This window comes from Hirundo rustica, chromosome W (assembly GCF_015227805.2).
Source record: "Hirundo rustica isolate bHirRus1 chromosome W, bHirRus1.pri.v3, whole genome shotgun sequence".
NCBI lineage: Eukaryota > Metazoa > Chordata > Aves > Passeriformes > Hirundinidae > Hirundo > Hirundo rustica.
In genome coordinates this window covers 525,194-543,968 of record NC_053487.1, presented here as the reverse complement: position 1 = coordinate 543,968, position 18,775 = coordinate 525,194, and the positions used below count along the sequence as shown (strand labels likewise).

The window sequence follows — 18,775 nt, the reverse complement described above, 5'->3', positions numbered from 1 at the left end:
ATAAGGAAAGTTTAATCCAAAAAATGTTACTTTTAGGAAACAAATATCAGTGACATTGTCAAGCAATGAAAATTTCACCCATTTTTGGCAGAGAACAAGCTGTGGTGGAAGTGACACTTCCAGTCTATGGGACCCAGGGGGCACATCCCTATATTTGGCTGAATTAACTCCAAGACTATCAATCTTGAGGCTGGAAAAATGTTTGAGTGTGGCATCTGCCCTTCTAATAACAAAAACATATACACTGCAGTCAGCAAGTGAAATCAAAAGCACGTCTGCTCTATGAAGACCAGTATCAGCAGACAAATTAGTTTCCTTCAGATAGTTCACATACTTAATGGATCCAAGAAGAAAATATTCTTTAAGATTTGAAGATATTATAAGGATTCCTTTCTTAGAAAGTAGCATTTAATGGTTTCCCATTTTCTGAGATGCCAAAAAGAATTTTATGAACATAAACCAACATTCAACACCTTATATTGGCTAGAATAAGCAGAAGTTATTAAAAATGAGACTCTTGAAAACTTAAAAAACAAGTATTAACATAACTTCATTTTCTACTACTGCTACATAGTAATCAGTTCCCTAACAAGAATCAGTATAGCTGAGAAGCATGAACTGTTAGCTCAGACATGATGCAAACATGTGCATGCTATTTGTTTGCTTTGCAAGAAAATTTGCTTTCTGTTTATTTCTTGTTATCTAGATAGCTGACAAAGGTTTTTTTCTAGTGCTAAAGATGCACTTGATATCCTATTTTGTGAAGATGAACATTACACTGCAGCACACTACATGCTAACATTCAAGTGCTTCCCAGAACACCTGATTTACACTAAATGAGATTAATGTCTATAACTTGCTAATGGTAAAATAACCACAGTTACAATTTCAGATAACTGGATACTTGTATTTAGAACAACTAATTCTAACATAGACGGAAAGCTGATTCTAGCAAATCCTCATATTGTTAAACACATTACATCTTTGTTTCTCCTTGTTATAGCCATCTTATTAACATAGATTTGCTATGACTTTGACATTCAAATATGTTCTTTAAGCTGCAATATCTGAGGAATAGACTTAAAACAATCTGATTACTACTAAGCCTGCATGTTACTGTAAATTTAGTCACAACAGCTTCAGACAAGCTTTTCTATCCTGATAATGTTGGTTTCCTCACATTTTCATTCTTCAGCCTGTAAAGGAATTTTTGTAGCATGGTTTAAAACAATTAAACCCTAGCAAAGAGCTATACCATACATGGATAAAAAAAAAAGTAAAAACTATTCAATTTATAATACAATTGTTTTCTATACCATACTAAGTTCTAAACCCACAAATAAATAAGTTACAGTGTTTTAAAACATTTACTTCTCACCTAAAATGATTGACACTTGTTTTACTAAGGAATGAAAGCACAAATGAACCCGGTCTCCGATCACTCTCTCGAATAAGGTAACTTCCAGGTTTTTCCGCTTGCCAAAGACGTTCTTCTGCAATTGTTCTGTCGAGTTTTCCATGATACCACCTAAAAAACATGTAACAATGGGTGTCCTTAAAAGTTAAGGCTTTTGTTTATTCTCACAGAACAGAGCTATGAAACTAATGAAAATCCCAGTTGAAACTGATAAAATTCCAAACCTTTATTTCAAATAAAGTTATCATATTTTTACATGTACAACCTCTCTAAAATTACTTATTTCCAACACATAGAATTTGGAAAGCTTCACAGGTCCAAATAACCCATTTCCCCAAATAACTCACACTGGAGGAAAGCACTCTGAACTATCCAAAGGGGACAAAGGCTCTCTATAACCATCTTTTTTTATTCTCCAATTTGTTCATTTTCAGTAAATTAGTACCAGAGGTAACTGATCTGCTGTATTTTAAGTTTACTCAGGCTTCTATTCAGGCTACAATACAACCTGTTTCTCAAACAACAAACACAGATCACAATATCAAAAGCTGCACCTAATAAAAATGACAGCATTCACACCACAGTATATTTCAGCCAAAATGTCTTCCCCAAACACAACATGCAGCCTATTAAAAGCAAATACAAATGCACGGCAACTCACAGACTTCATATGACAAAAGAACAGTTTAAGTCAAAGGCAAAACTCTCTAAAATATTCCTTACCCTTTCCTCAATTTTGACCTCTTTCTACTCCAAGCAATCAAATGGGAGGAAGCAGCAGTGGAGGGAGCAATCGAATCAAAGCCAAGTGTTGCTATCAAAACCGTTTAAAAAATAAAACTTTTATACAGATAATGTTTTATTATATTTAAATTATCAGCTGTTTCAGACCATTCACTTATGGATTCTACCAACTTGCAAGTCTTGCAAGAGTTGCAAGAAAAGCATTTTAGAAGTGATATGAAAGTAATCTTCTGGCTTAAAATACACAAGAAAAAAAAATGAAAAATTGCAGTTTAGAGTAAAAATACCCACCAAAACAGCTTAGCTGGTGTAGTGGTTTTATATTCGCTAAATTTTGGTTGCTAAATTTAGTCCAGTGGTTTTAGTGTTTATCCTCTTTTTGTGGGAGAAAGATTAAGAGAAAAGTAAAGCAGGCTTAAACTTAAAAATAAACAAACAGTTTTATTAACACACGCTAAAAGAATAGAAAAGAAAGTTAGGAAAAACTAAAACAAAACAGAATGAAACTCCAAAACACTCTTCTTTCCCCCTGCAAAGTGTTAAATTTCTTACAAAACAACATAGAGAGACACAACCTGTGATTTTCAGTCAGTTTTACCATTTAAACATAATCTTTTATCACTTTGAGAGAGGAGTCTCTCTAAAGTATCATGGAGACATTTGCCACAAGACAAAAACAGTCTGGTGGCTCCCAATTTCACAAATCTGCAACTGCCTGGAGTTTTTGCAGATTGTGCTGTTCCACCCATTAGCAGCCTTTCCCCTGGCTACTTATGGGCCTCAGTTTATTTGGGGTACTGTTTAAGAATATTTCTTCTAGTACAAAACAAGGATTTTCTTTTTCTATCTTTAAAATCATCTCTATCTCAAAAGAAATAAAGACCTCCTTTTACCCCAGGAGCCGAGGGCTTCAAATCACTTGCTCTCTAAAATCATCTTCATCTCATAGGCTGAGACTTCCATTTAACTCAGGAGCGGGGGCTTTAAGGTTCTCACTTAAATCTCAATCATATCAGTCCCCAATTTTGATTAGAACCAGCATTCCCCCAAAAAACATTACAAGAAACAGTTCATTTCTCCATAGTTTACCCTAGAGAAGTCTGGTTATAAATGTCCACTTCCTCAATTCCTTTGTCCAGTAATATTATCAGTTCTTTCACTCTTGATCCACTGACTTTATGCGGTTGGTGTCTTTTCTACGTCCACTCTGTCTCTTTCTTCTCTTTCTCAGGAAAGGTTTAGACCTTGGAAGCTTCATGGTGCCAGGAAAGGGTTAAATCTGCCCAGGCCAGCAGTGGCCATGTGCTTGCCTCCGGATGCAGAGCTGTAGAGATGCAAAGCCCTGCCGATGGGGGGATGGGGGAGGTCGGTGGATGTTTGGATGCTTCCCCCCCGGCTCAGCCGGCTCCCCTTGCGGGCAGAGGCTCCCGGAGGCCTGGCCGGGCCCGGCCGACTGCCCAAGGGCAGCGGGGCCTGAGCCGGGCCCTCCTCTGCTGCCCACGATGTTACCTGGTGACTATCCTAGACGGAAGAGGCTGACCTGCCGGGGATGAGGGTTTTATATTGGTACTTCCCAAAGTCGCATTCGACATTCTCAGTGGCTAAAACAGATGCTAATATCTCAACTAGCATTCTGATAGGTTCCTGTCCCCGCCTCTGCCCCAAAGCAATTCTAAGGTCCTGGCAGGGAAAAACATATTTTCTCCCCCACTAAAAACTAAACTGTGCTAACCCAAGACAGCTGGTAATAAAAATCTTGCAAAAAACCCATTTTTTCTATAAAATAGGGATTTTCAAAGCCAACTTTCACTTCCATTGACTTATTAAAGAAATATGGGTATTGATCTAGTATTGATACCCAACTGTGACAGACAAAAACTCTCTAACAGTTTCAAGTTAGAAAGTGTATGCTTATTACGGCCGGGCAGCACGGGGGGGGGGGGGGGGGGGGATATTTCCCTAATTCGCACTGCAAAATTCACGGGTAATTACAAAGCCTTTTATTTACAAAAGTGTTGAATACCCAAATAAAAATACATATTCATACCCCTGTCACCTCCCATTCCCAGTTTCGTATGCTAATTGGAACAAAAGGCTATTAAGCATGCGTAGTTTGTTTCCTAAAATGGGTCGGGGGGGGGGGGGTCTATTCTGGGGAGGGGTCACCCAAAATGAGGAAGTAAGATGAGTCTTCCTCGTCCTGACCTTTCTACCTTTTCAATGCATTTGTGACAAATGAATCCTTGGTAGAACTTATAGTTTCCTGTGTTCAATCGGTCCTTTAAGCAGGAAGTCTGCAGCTATCTTATGTCCTATTTACCACATTTTGTTTTTCATTACAAGGACAGCTACATAAACATAAAGCTGACAAGAAATGAGTTACTAAATCTGGGATATCTTATCTAAGATCTGGCTTCTGTTAACTGCAAGCAAAGCTTACCTATCTACTTCAGCTAATTCAGCAACTTATTATTTTAACTTTGCTAAAATCCCTAATTCTTCAAATTTAATGTCTCACCATCAGAATGAAAGTCAAATAAATAAATTATACAGATTACATATAACAAAAGTAGTACCAGTGCCAACACTGTTTTCATTGGCAAAGCTGCAGTCTTGTTAGTATAGTGCTCTCCTTTGCATCTCCCCATCCTGATTAAAACAAGTTAAATCAGTGAAATAATTGTTTTGTCTGTACACTGTATTGCACTTGAGGCAAGGTTAGAAAGATTGTGTCTCTGGTGGGTTGACCCCAGCCAGCATCTAACCACACATACAGCTGCTTGCTCACTTCCCCAATGATACAATTCTGCGTGAGGCCAGAGTGTTATGAGCCCCATGAAGGTGTATTAAGCTCTGAGGGTTGACCAGCAACTTCCTAGAAATGGCTTAAGAATACTTAGTGAGATGGCTGATCGGGTGTGTTTTGAAAAAGCAAAAGGGTTTAATAAAGGAGTAAATAACAAACTATACAGAACAAAAGATGAAAGCCATGCACAGTGCAGGGAAGGCCCTTGTACCTGCTAAGACACCCCAAAAAGCACTGAGAGACTTTGAGCTCTTTCTTAAGTATACTGAAACATGAGATTGGAAATTAGAGGATATTAATTATAGAAATTAGAAGATATTTATTAAGAATAGGTATTCAGATTATGTGTATTGCTTAATACTTGCTGCTCTTTGTACTGTATTAGTTGCCTAAGGAGGGAAGAGACAGGACTATGTGCAAGAACAATAAAGAGGAATGCAAGGATGTCTGACAAGGGGAAGGATGTTTACCAAAACATGAGACAAGAATACAAGATTACCAGAGACACTGAGATAACAAGGCTCCTCAGGCCCCAGGACCAGATAAGGCCGGTTTCATAGCTTGGACTATGATCAGAGGATCACTGAGCATGCGCAAGGCAGCAGGGTCAGAAGTTCATCTCAAGAGGAAGACAACCTTACTTCATCCTTTGGGACTCCAGAGACACCCGAGATGACCACCAGAGACAACTGCACAGGCCAGGCTCAAAGGACTGATAAAACGATTGGCATACAAAGCAGAGGGGGGGGGAGCCAAGGAATGAATATACATAGGTGTATTGTGAAACCGCGCATGCCTTTGGGAGCTATCCCGAATTGCATCCAGCGCTAAATAAATCACATACCTACTTTGAAACTCACTTTGTCTCTGAGTTTTAGAGTCTTTCTTCGGGTCAATACAACGATCAAGGAGGGGGGTTTTGGCAATCTGCCCAATAGAAACAGCTACAGGTCTTGAGGTACATATCAAAGATCCAACAGGTGCCTTTGTCCTGGCACTGAGCCAATTACGGTGTGAGGAGCATAGAAGATTCTGGTTCTTCTTCCTTAAAAATTCCAGGGGTGTAACTTAAACTCTTTTCCTAATATGGAAAACACCTGCTCGGGTGTGAGGGTGCAATGCAACACCCCAACTTCCAACAGAACAGGGTAGAGAATAGGAAGAACAAAAGCAAGAAAATTCATGTGTTGAAAAAAAGTATAAGTGAAGGAAAAAGAAGAAGAGGCTGGTGGAAACAGGAAAAAAAAAAACCCAAAGCAATGCAAAGTCAATCACTCACTACCTCCCACAAGCAGACCAATGTCCAGCCAGTCTCCGAGCAACAGCTACCTTGGAAGACACACAACCCCTCTTCTTTTTATTATTGAGAATGATACCTGATATGGAATGGAATCCCTTTGGCTAATTTCAGTCAGCTGTCCTAGCTGTCTCTCCTCTCAACTTCTTGCCCACCTCTAAGCTACTTGCTGGAGGACAAGGGGAACAGTGAGAAACTGAGAAAGTTTTAACACTGCGAACACACTGTTTAGCAACAGTCAAGATACCAGTGTGTTATCAACACTGTTTTAGCCACAAATCCAAAGCAAAATGCCACAGGGGCTACTATGAAGAAAGCTAACTCAAGCCCAGTCAGAACCAGGACACCCTTAGATCGCTCTATACTATTTAGAATTTTATAGGTCAAGATCAATAACTTAAATTTGATGCTGTTCCAACTGCCAATTGCTTAATGCATTCAGTTAGAAGCTGTGAAAAACGCCAATCACTTGCTTTAAAATTTTAAAAGTTTAATAGTAATAAAATGGTTATAAAAATAGAATTAGAGTAATAAAAAATTGAACAATTAGGGTTAGGACAATAAGAGAAAATAAAAACAAAATAACAGACTTCTGGGTGCCTTTCCAGGCAAATAAGCTCTGAAAAAGGACCCCCATTAACAGAGGATTATCTCTTAAAAGCAATAACCTGTTGAATATTCATACATTTCATACATGATGCATAAATTCCATTCAAACAAAGAATTCTCTCTGGTCACTGTCACTTTTTTCCCTTTAATCTCTATGGCATCTTCAGGGCTGAGAGAGGCAGAAGTTGGTCTCTTCTGATAAGGAAGTAATAAATTCTTTTTCTCTGAAAGATTTACGTTTTCCTGTGGCTGCCATCTCTCCGCAACTATCCCCTTCTCTTAAAAAAATACATAATTTCTATTTTAACTACAAAAACTAATTTTAACTACAAAACTACATTTACCATACTATCAAAATATTAATACAGCATTACTAATCAATACAACATAATACATATAGTAAATATCTTGCATAGAGCCATATAATATGCACTTTTCACAGAAGCAATGCTTAACATCTCTCAACTTCACATCAAATATGGTTTTCCCCCAAAGAGATGCAAAATGGTCTTACCTCACTATTCGTAAAAAGAAGCTGTCCCTCTGGCCATGACTATTATCAAATGCATTCATTTCAAAGAGTAACTCACCAAGATTTTAAACTTTCATCATTGCCAAGGACAAGAACCCTATAATTTCCAGTCACCTCTTATTTTCTTGCCCAGTCCTAACTAGAAAGACTTTTGTATTTTCAACATAAAGTTCTAAAGTTTTAAGTGATGATGGAGGTTAGGATGCCTAAGAGACAAGAATACTTAAGAGAGACAAAGGATGTGGCAAAGATGGGGAGAGGGGTGCAGCTGGCTGCAGTCTCTTAGCTGGGGGGTTTTCTCTTGGGAAGTGCAGAGATACTGCGAGATTTTGGCTGGGGGATGAGGGGATAGGCTCATCCCTCGCTCTCTCTCGCTCTCAGGACTGGAGGGGAACAGTCGGGCCGGTGCTATTGTGGGGCAGAATTCGCTGCCATCAGGGAGTTCAGCCGTTTACTGCTTCTCCTACGGTGGGTGAGCCTTTGCTCGTAAGAGCGGCCGTTGAACTAGGACCTTTTCAATACCCAACCCCGCTGGGAAGGACCCTCACCATCTACTCGGGTGCCTCAAGGGAAAACCCAGGACCCTGACCCCCTGCGTAGGGAGTGTCTCCTGGCTGCTTGCGGCAGCTGCCTGCAGCAGCCCATCTGCCGCCACCCAGCCCCGCTGTTTTCTGCCACTGCTTCAGGGCTTTTTGCTACACTTTAACCAGACACCCTGTGCCCGCCCGGACAGCTCGCGGCTTCCGGCACGGCTCCGGAGTCTTTGCTACACTTTTTTTGCCACCCTATGTGTGCCTGCCTCTGCTGTTCCAGCCTGCTGCTCTGAAGTTTTCCTGCTGCGGTCCATTCAGCTTCCTGAATGGCACTGAGACTGGCTGCCCCCCGTGAGTTTGCAAAGGAAAATCCCTTCTTTCTCTCTCCTGCCAGCTGAGTTGCCATTACCCACGTGGAGAGGCAGCTGAGCTCGCGACACAGCGCCCCCTGCAGCCATGGGGGAATCATGATGAAAAGATCTAACAGCAGAATTAGTGTTCTTCCACCATAAAAAAGGAAAACAAAAGGTGAAGAAATATAGCATGATAGCATGCTTCTCAGTAAGGTATGCTAGTAGGTAAAGTGCATAAGTCCTATATTGAAGTTGTGGCAGAAAATATACAACAAAATAAAAGTTTGATAAAGTACAGATTGAGTCTCTACTTACTATTTAAATAAAATAACCTTTGATGTTAATTAGAAGTACTGACCAAAAGAAAACAAAACAACAAAAAGCACCCAATGAAAACCCAGAAAATTCCTCTATTAACTTTTTTCCAGCATCAAATGTTGTTCCACTTTTGTTTTTCCAAAGTTGAAGCTTCCATTTATATATGTACTTATGTTCAGTTTACTTACTGTTTCACTTCCAACATAACATTAGAATACAATTTTGGTCTGCTGCTCCTAACCATTGTTTTAAAATAGTATTTCTGACATCATCTATTCAGACCGAAATAAAACCAGATTTATATACAATTCTATTCTGCAAGTAGACAAATTATAAAATCTGGACAAATCAGCAAACTACCCAAAATAAGGTGTTTATAGTCCCTCTGCAATTCAGAAACAGGCATTAGTAAGAAACACTCATTAACTGATGAAAAAAGGTTACCTGCTAACTACCTTAATTGCGAAACATAAGAGGAATTTCGTACACTAAAAACAAGTTACATCACAGCTTCAGATAGAATTAGACTCACATCCACAAAGGGAGTTTAACCACCCCAATGTCTGCTGGAAGAACAACACATCAGGACATAAGCAATCAAGGAGGTTCCCAGAGAGGCTCATTGGGAATGTGAAAGCCAAAGGCAACCTTGGCTACAGTGACCATGAAATGGCAGAATTCAGGGGGGCAAAAAGCAAGATCACAATACTGAATTTCAGGAGAGCAGTACTGGCCTCTTCAGGGATCTGCTTGGAAGAGTCCCATGGGATAATGCCCTGGAAAGAAGAGGAACCCAAGAAAGCTGGTTAATATTCAAGGATCACCTCAACAAAAGGCAACAAGAAGGGCTTCTATAAATATACAAGTGACAAAAGGAAGACTAGGGAAAACATGGGGCCACTGCTGAATGGGGCAAGGGCCCTGGTGATAGAGGACATGGAAAAAGGCTGAGGTACTGAATACCTTCTTCACCTCAGTCTTTACTGGCAAGACCAGCTGTCAGGGACTGAAATGATTCATGCCTTAAACATTGTTATAAAATAATTTTGCCCATTATAGCAAAACTGTATAAAGAAACCACTGAAGCCCACCCCTCCCTAAAGATGCCTGACTAGAACTTTGGACTGAAAGTCAAACTGCTGAAATTAGATAAAGGTGTTATAAATGCATATTATATAGTTGGCTTTTTGCAAATATTAAAATGAATACTGTATGTATAATGTGGGAAGATTGTACTGTACTTTCTTTTATTAACAGAGTTTAGAAATGTGATGAATGCATATTTTTTTTATGATTGTAACATAGTGTTAAAAAGTACAAGACTGGGGTTTTGTTTCGTAACATCTAAACTGGCCAAACCAAAAGGTAGGGGGAATCATCCTTCATTCCTGCATGAAGATTGCTGACCAAAAAGCTATTTGAATTTCTGTTATCCAAATGAATATGACCAAAACCACAGGAGAAGAATTTATGGGACCTGTGCTATCAGACGGAATGGAGCCACCCACAGATGGATCTACCAAATAAAATGATTGGGAGGGAGGGCTTGAAACTGAACAAAGAAATTCACACTCAAAAGGAATGTTTGAATCATGCATGTGAATTTATAAATATGCAACAGGCTGATACTTTTAAAGAGCAAACTTTTTGTTAGTAGGCATGCTGGCTGGCTAGGTGCCAAGCATCCTTTGCCAAGAAACTGTATTTTGCTTCTGTCTCTCCTAACTGTTTATTTTTTATTTTTATTAAACTTATAAATTTCTCTAAGAATGTGAACCTTGTTTTTCACAAATAAAAACCCATTCTTCAGTCATCTCAGGCCTGGGGAGAAGTAAACAAGGAAAAGAATGAGAACCAAACCCAGCAGCCATGCTAATACTCAACTCTGGCTTGTTTTGGGGTGGGGGAGGCCGTAGCCCACAGACCCATTTGCTGGGAGCAGGTTTGCATAGATTTCCCCCCGGAACCGAGGTGGGGGGAGGAAATTTTGGTGTGTCATAACCTCTGCTCAGGGGCAGTGAACCCATCCATCCTCCCTTATGTAAACTGGCTATGGAAACCCCAACCCCAGGAAGGCTACATCCATGGGACATTCACGTGAGAACTAACTGAGAGGGTGTCTTAATCCACCAAAGACACCCCCCCAGTCATTCCTGAGGCCTTGCATCACAGGACTGCACTTGATGCAACAAATCCGGAGTCTGTTGTAAGAGACAATGGCAACCCCCCCCCAGGGAGGTGCCTGGGTTTTCCTACCTAACCTGAATGTATATCAACCCATCAGGTTCTATGTTTTTTGGTGGTCCTTCACCACCAAGACCAGCTGGAGAGGATCAATGGAACATCGTTGGGATACACGGATGGTGATATTTTCCTTATTCTATCTCTGTCACTCTCTTTCTGTCCCTCTACCTATTTTCTATTTCTTTCTCTTCTTTTGTCTCTCTTTCTCTCTCATATTTACTATTAAATAAAACCCATACTATTGACTTTGGCATATGGTCTTGTTTGCACCTTAACTCAGGCAGAGGCATTTCTAATAATTTTAATAACCGGATCATAACACTGGCCTTCAGAAATCCTGAGTCTCAGAGACCAGAAGAAGGGCTGGAGCAGAAAAGATGTACTCTTGGTGGAAGATCAGGTCAGGGAATACTTCAAATACTTAAGCAAACTGGGCATATGTAAGATCACAGGCCCTGATGAGATATGCCCATGAGCACCGAGGGAGCTGGCTGTTATCATTGTGAGGCCACTCTACATAATATTTGAATGGTCGGGGCAATTGGAAGAGGTGCCCAAATAGAGGAAGAAAGCAAATGTCGCCCAAATCTTAAAGGAAGGGGACCCAGGGAACTACAAGCCAGTCAGCCTCATCATGATCCCTGGGGAAGGTGATGGAGCATCTGATCCTGAAAATCACTTCCACACAAGTGAAGGACAAGAAAAGTTACAAGGAATAGTCAACATGGCTTCACAAAGGAGAGGTCTTGCTTGACCAAACTGATAACCTTCTATGATGAAATGCCTGGCTTGGCAGATGAGGGGAGAGCAGTGGATATTGTCTACCTGGACTTTAGGAAAGCTTTTGACATGATCTCTCTTGGAGGTTAGGATTTTTCCTTTCTGTTTTCTTTCTCTTAGGGAATTTTCTCCCATTTTGTTGCTAAGAAACAATAACGATCGGTACTTAAGAGAAACAAAAGAAGTAACCACAGAGAAGGGAGAGGAGTGCAGCTAGCTTTACTGTGATAGGTGAGAGGTTTCTCTGAGAAGGGCAGAGATACTGTGAGATTTGGGCTGGGGGAAGGGGATGGGTGCAGCTCCTAGCTCTCTCTTGCTTTCTCGGCTTTCAGAGGGGAAACAGGTTGTTGTCGCTGTGAGAAGAATTCGCCACCACTGCGAGGTTCCGTCTCCTGCTGCCTTTCTTCTACCATGAGTGGAGCTCTGCTCGTAAGAGCGGCCACTGGGACCTTAACACCCTACCGCACCAAAAGACCCTTCATCATCTGCTCGAGTGCCTCAGGGGAAAACCCAGGATCCCGAGCCCCTTCCCCCTCCAAGGGAGCCTCTCCCAGCCGGTTCGAGAGCTGGACTGCCACTGCCCAGCCCCCGCCCTTTCTTTGCCACGTCTCCGGGATTTTTGCTACACTGTAGCCCCGCAACCCCTGCCTACCGGGAGGTCCCGTGGTTCCAGCTACAGCTGCGGAGTTTCTGATACATCTCGTCTACCACTCCGGGATATTTTTTTTTTTTTTTTTTTTTTCTTGCCCGTGCTGTTCCAGCTTGCTGCTTCCGAGGTCCCTGCTACAGCTCCTTTTGCTATTCAGAGGGGGCAGCGGGATTGGCTGCCACTAGGAGTTCGTAAAGGAAGCCCCTTTTCCATCCCTTCTGCCGGCTGTGCCCGCCATTGTCCACGTGCAGAGAGACGACCGAACTCCCGCCACAGCGCCCCCTGCAGCCGCAGGGGGATCGTCGCACCTGCCCTGCCCAGCTGGGGAGCCACCAGCGCCCCTGCCGGCTGTGACCATAACTACACCAAAGGGGAAGGTGCCCGACAGCCGAGAGAAGGCTGTTACTGGGTTTCTGGTTTTGTTTGCTGTTGCTGCCATTATTGTTGTTTGTTTGCCTAGTTATACATATACATACTAGTAAAGAACTGTTATTCCTTTTCCCATATCTTTGCCTGAAAGTCCCTTAATTTCAAAGTTATAATAATTCAAAGGGAAGGGGGGCATATTCTCCATTCCAAGGGAGGCTCCCACCTTCCTTGGCAGACACTTGTTTTTCAAACCAAGACACTCTTATATGATCCTTTTAGAGAAGCTTTTGATATATGGGCAGGATAAGCAAACAGTGAGGTGGACCGAAAATTGGCTGAACATCAAGGCCAAGAGAGTGGTGGTCAGCAGCACATCTAGTTGGAGGCCAGTATGTACCCCAGGGGTCAATACTGGGTCTAGTCCTGTTTAAGATCTTCATTAATGATCTGGACAATGAGGCAGAGGATATTCATAGAAAGTTTGCAGAACCAGGAGGAGCAGCTTATACACCAAGGGGTCATGCTGCCATCCAGAGGAACCTTGACAGGCTGGAGAAATGGTCTGACAGGAATCTCATGCAGTTCAATGACAGGAAGTGCAAAATCCTGCACCTGAGGAAGAATAAGTCCAGGCACTAGTATGTGGAAGGGGCTGACAACTAGTCTGTGCAAGAAGAGTTAGCTGATAAGATTTGTGTTTACCCCTGGAAGGAATTTTACCAAAGTCATTAACATGGAAAAAGGAGGAGGAGGAGAGGAGGAGGAGAGGAGGAGGAGAGGAGGAGGAGAGGAGGAGGAGAGGAGGAGGAGAGGAGGAGGAGAGGAGGAGGAGAGGAGGAGGAGAGGAGGAGGAGAGGAGGAGGAGAGGAGGAGGAGAGGAGGAGGAGAGGAGGAGGAGAGGAGGAGGAGAGGAGGAGGAGAGGGATGAGACAAAAGAAACCTGCAGCCGGAAGAAGTATTTTTAGAAAAGTTTTGTAAATGCTAGCTGCAAACAGTGCTGGAGATTGCTTTGTACCAATGAACACTGTGTTGATTTATTGTAATCAATGAATGAAGTATAAAGTTGTTAAGGAATGTATAAAAGACAGCATGTGGCCATAATAAAGAAAGCCTTCTGAAAAGTTTTACTGTGTCACTCTATATGATGTGGCCATCTCAACAACAACACTAGTACACATACTGGAGGCTTACCAGTTGGAAAGTAGCTTTGCAGAAAAGGACCTGGGGAGTCCTGGTGGACACCAAGTTGAATATGAACCAGCAATGTACCCTTGATGCAAAGAAGGCAAATGGTATCCTGTGCTGCATTAGGAGGAATGTTGCCAGCAGGTTGGAGGAGGTGATTCTTCCCCTCTACTCAGCACTGGTGAGGCCACATCTGGAGTCCCATCTCCAGGAAAGGGCCATGAAGGGACTGAAGCATTTCTCCTATGAGGAAAGGCTGTCTAGCCAAGAGATCAGAGATCTCATCAACATATACAAATACCTGAAGGGAGAGTGCAAAGACGACAGTGGCTATTGTCAGTCATGCCCAATGACAGGACAAGATGCAATAGGCTATATCTGAAGCACAGGAGGTTCTGTCTGAACATGAGGAAACACTTTTTTACTGTGAAGGTGACTGAGCACTGGATGCAGGCTGCTTAGAGAAGTTGTAGAGTCCAAACATGCTAATAGTATTTCCCCTCAGTTTTTGATGTAATACAAATTTATTCTTTGGTATGGAGTATAACCTTCAATAATTATTGTAAAGCTATGCACTTTCAGAAAAACATTTTATTAGCTACTGAAATAAACTAATGTTGCAGAAATCTGAACTTGCTACCTCTGACAAATTCAGCTGAAGAAACTATAACTTCACACTACACTGAGACAAAACATTTTTTCCTTTTACTCAAACCACATTTGTTAAATACTTCTCTACCCATCTCTCTCTTTTTTTCTCACTAATGTTGTTTCAACAGATACCAAGAGTGACTATAACAATACATCTACTATAGAAAGGATTTTTGTTATCAAAGGATTTCAAAGGATTTTCAACTTGATAATCACCACTTAAAGAAACACCATATGAAAATATAAATTGTGTTGGAATATACTGGAACTGCTTTTGCCATCTTAATGCAACAATAAGATATATCTTGTCAACTTTAAGATTTTTATTCAAATACATAAACAACTAAACTATTTTACATATCACCAGTTTACTACTAAATTAAGTATCATTCATTCCTTAACTTTGTAGGCATTTCTGTAACACCATTTCAGACTGCCATCAACCTCTGGCAGTAAGCTTTGCAGATGGGGTAGATAATGCAGAGAAAAACACCCAACACACAAAGGGAATTGTCCACTCTATTACCTAGCATCCTGTGCCTCCCACCTACCATTAAGCTACAGCATAAACATACTACTTCTATACTCAAATGAAAAAGTATACATTGAACAGACAATCGTTAAGTTGGTCTCATTCAGGATTGTGGTGCATTGCCTTGCACAGTATTTGCATGCCCTCTGCACACTAAGGACAGAACTGAAACAGAGGTAGGATGTGTGATGATTGGTTAACATGTCCATATAGTGCTTCCACAATTCAACAATCAAAGAGGTTAGCCCAATCAGGGAATTCTGAATTCCCTGAGCGCATTAGCTGGTCTGTGTCATTCATCCAAAGAAGCCACACCCTGCTTCTTGCCACCCTGCTAAATAACCATGATTATGTAAGCCTTTGCACTCATGGATATTAAGTTCAGCCCAGTACTGGTAAATAATTTGATTTGCTGGTGTTTTGACCTGGATAATTGTACTAATGAATTATTGAATGTGTTGTAAAAACACAGATAATTGTACTACTGATCTCTATTTAGCAATAGCTTGTTTATCCCTAAAACTGTTGAGTCTAGCATCTCTTACTGTATCCAGAACCTATAGCTTGGCAGTGCCTCCTTAGGCCATTACAATGATCAAAGATAAATATCAATCAATCATGCTTTGAGTATTTTAATTAGCAGAATTCATTACATATTGACAAGCTTCTCCCACTGCTACAAAATTAATCATTAAAATTTATTCCCATTTTCCTGAGGTACTTGGAAAAGAGGAAGTGTATTAGGTGTTTGCTTATAATATTAAAAACAGATCTTTGTTCAATTCTATAAAAACAGATAGTATGACTACAAAGAAAGTACGCTTCCAAAATAAAACATCAGGACTGAAAGAATAAAACTTACTATCAACATGCAGCTAATTTAAATTACTTAACTGACAATGGCAAAAAATGACTTTGTATTAAAATAGATGTATGAAAGAAAAGAAATTTTGGTTACTTTTAATTAGCCAACAACTTTAAAAAAAAGGTCACAAAAACTATGCTACAAAGAAAAACAGGTAAGTAGATGGAGGTATAAGTTTCTGAATCAATTTTTCAAAATCTATTTTGGTGTCTAAATGTTTTTATATTGAAGGACCTGCAAGAACAAATACTCAACTACACAGTTATGCTGGTCCTGCAAAGACTTCAATATCACTTTTGTCTTAACAAGCTAAGTAGCCTCATGGACCAATAGAGAAAATCAGGGCCTTCACAGTCATGCTTTTTGTCAGAAATTTTGTATCCTCTTCTATGAAAGTTAACCTTCATGCTATCATGCGAGTTACAATACTCTGATAGCAAAATCCACTTATAATTGTGAAAGGAGTAATGATTACTTAGTATCAAATACATGATCATTCACCAAAAATAACCTTTCAAAAATATTGGAAAAAAAGCACAACCTTACTTTCTGAGATACATAACAACCAGTTCTAACAGAAAAAGCAGTCTAATCTTTCAGAGAGAAGAACAGGATACTGTCTCTCTTTGACATAATACACAATACTGAAGAAGTAACTTCACCTTTACGTGTCTCTAGTTCCCTCCTCAGTCTTTATCTTAAACTGCCTGATTATATTGCTAGCTCTTTATGGAAGTATAAAACTTTAAGACTATTCAAACACTGTCTTCACAAAACAAGGTCGTATTCTTTATTACCTTTCACAAAAAGTCAAGAAATCAAAAGAGGAAAGGATTAGTAGAAAGCCTGACATGGTTAGAGATTATTTTTAAAAACCAAACATTTAATATTACAGAAATTAACTCCCCAACATCAGAGTTATCAAAGATGGTAAAAATAAACCCAAATTCAGATGGGTTTTCAGATTAATTTTGACCTATGCACCTTGAACATATCTGCCATCCTGTACCTTGAAACCATGTTATTCTCTGTACTTACTATAACCTCAGAAATAACATATTTCTGTATGCCAACATAAGCAATTTAAGCCTTTGAAACGGTTTCATTCTGGGGAGAATAAGATACCTACTTGAGGGCTGTTCCAATACAAGCTGTCGTGGTTTAACCTGGCGGGTAACTAAACACCACAAAGCCACTCGCTCAAACCTACCCCCACTAATAAACTAGAATATACAAAACAAGTGATGCACAATGCAATTGCTCACCACCTGCCGACCAGTTCCTGAGCAGCAGCCCCCAGACAACTTTCCCTTTAGCTGATATGCTGAGCATAATGCCATACGGTATGGAATACCCCTTTGGCCAGTTTGGGTCACCTGCCCTGGCCATGTTCCCTACCAACCTACTCGCTGGTGGGGTGATGTGAAAAGCTGAAGAGTCCTTGACTTAGTGTAAACACTGCTTAGAAACAACTAAAACCATCTCTGTATTATCAACCTTATTCTCATCCTAAATCCAAAATACAGCATTATACCAGCTACTGGCAATAAAATTAACTGTATCCCAGCGAAAACAGGACACAAGCCTTGCAACCTTTTTAGGTAAATCTGCAGACTTCCTGGATTTAGTTCATTGTAAAATCCAAAGGTTGTGTTTAGCGCACTCGCTAGTTATGTGAACTCTATATAACATTATCTGGGTTTTTTTTATTTCGCAAAAAATAAACGGAGAACTGCTCTGCCTCTAGCGCAAGATTCTTTCTATAACTAGCATTGTAGGAATCTCGATCAAGCTTATAGAAGGATAAGTATAATAAAAATATTAACGAAGACTTACAGTTATTTTTTCAATTGTTTCTTCTTTCCAAACATAACCTAATGAAAAACTTCTACGACACTTCCACGGAAGTTTGATAAAGTGTGTAGGCCTGACGCTGCGCTGCCCACTGCGGCGCCCCTCTTCCCCCTTCCCCGCGGGGTAAACGTCCAGGGGTGGCGGACACCCCACGGGGTCCAGAAACGCTGCTACTCACTGGTTTGTGGGGGGAGCGTTGAGCGGGATGGCCACCTCCTCCTCTTCATACTCGGGCCCATCCAACGAGTCGCCTTCATCCACAATCCCCAGGCCCCCCGCCAAGGAAGGTGGCTGTGGCGGCGGCGGCAGCGGGGGAAAGGCGACAGTGCTGGGTTTAGGTGGGAGCAGCAACCCTCCGGACACCTCCGGCCTTTGTCCAGTTTCTAATAGTGCGTCTCTGGACGCTAGCGAGGCAGGCACGGAGCTTAATGCCAGGAACCCCAACGACGAGCACAAAGCCGGACCGCCAGTGCCCAGGCTGTCCCCGCCAGAGCCCACCAGAAAGGGGCCCTGCGATCCCAGCTCCTTGCCCCGGCATAACGTGGGGTAATGCTCCGACTCAGCTCCGCCAACAGCTCCCACCATCCCGGCAGCAGTAACCGAGCCGCCATCCTCAGCCCCGGCCTCAGCCGCCATCATGTTGAGCCTAACTCCCTCCTACCTCCACCTCCCCCACCGAACGCAGCACTCCGGGGAGGTGGTGACGACTTCCTCCTCCCCGCGCCTCCGCCTGCAGGGAGTGGAGCTAGTACTAGGAGATTTCTCCAGCAGACAGGCTCTGGACAATAACCGTCTGAGTGCCTAGAGTAATTCCATAAGACACCTTTACCCCCTGCAGCCGTGAGGGGAGTAACTCGTGCGGAGATACAACTACGCTCTCACCCCACCCCTCCCCCAAAAGCCAGCGAGGGCGCGCGACTGCATGGGCTGGGCAAAGAAGAAAAGGGGGAGGAAGCTAGTTAGCTAGCGACAGAGAAAAGGGCAGATTAGTGAGCTGCATTTGCGCGTTTAGTATTGATGTGCGGAGAGAAGACTCT

The 18,775-nt window shown here is 41.6% G+C and overlaps 1 protein-coding gene across 1 annotated transcript in view; it reads right to left on the bottom strand.

The window, feature by feature from the left end:
• The window catches only part of LOC120764944 (ras GTPase-activating protein 1-like), a 133,283-nt gene extending 114,868 nt beyond the window's left edge, over positions 1 to 18,415 (bottom strand). The window contains exons 1-2 of the mRNA XM_040089119.2: positions 17,917 to 18,415; positions 1,379 to 1,528 (exon numbers count right to left, since the gene is read on the bottom strand). Coding sequence (XP_039945053.1) covers positions 1,379 to 1,528; positions 17,917 to 18,377 — 611 coding nt within the window. The 5' untranslated portion in view covers positions 18,378 to 18,415. The remainder of the gene's footprint in view (positions 1 to 1,378; positions 1,529 to 17,916) is intronic.
• Between the last annotated feature and the right edge of the window lie 360 nt (positions 18,416 to 18,775).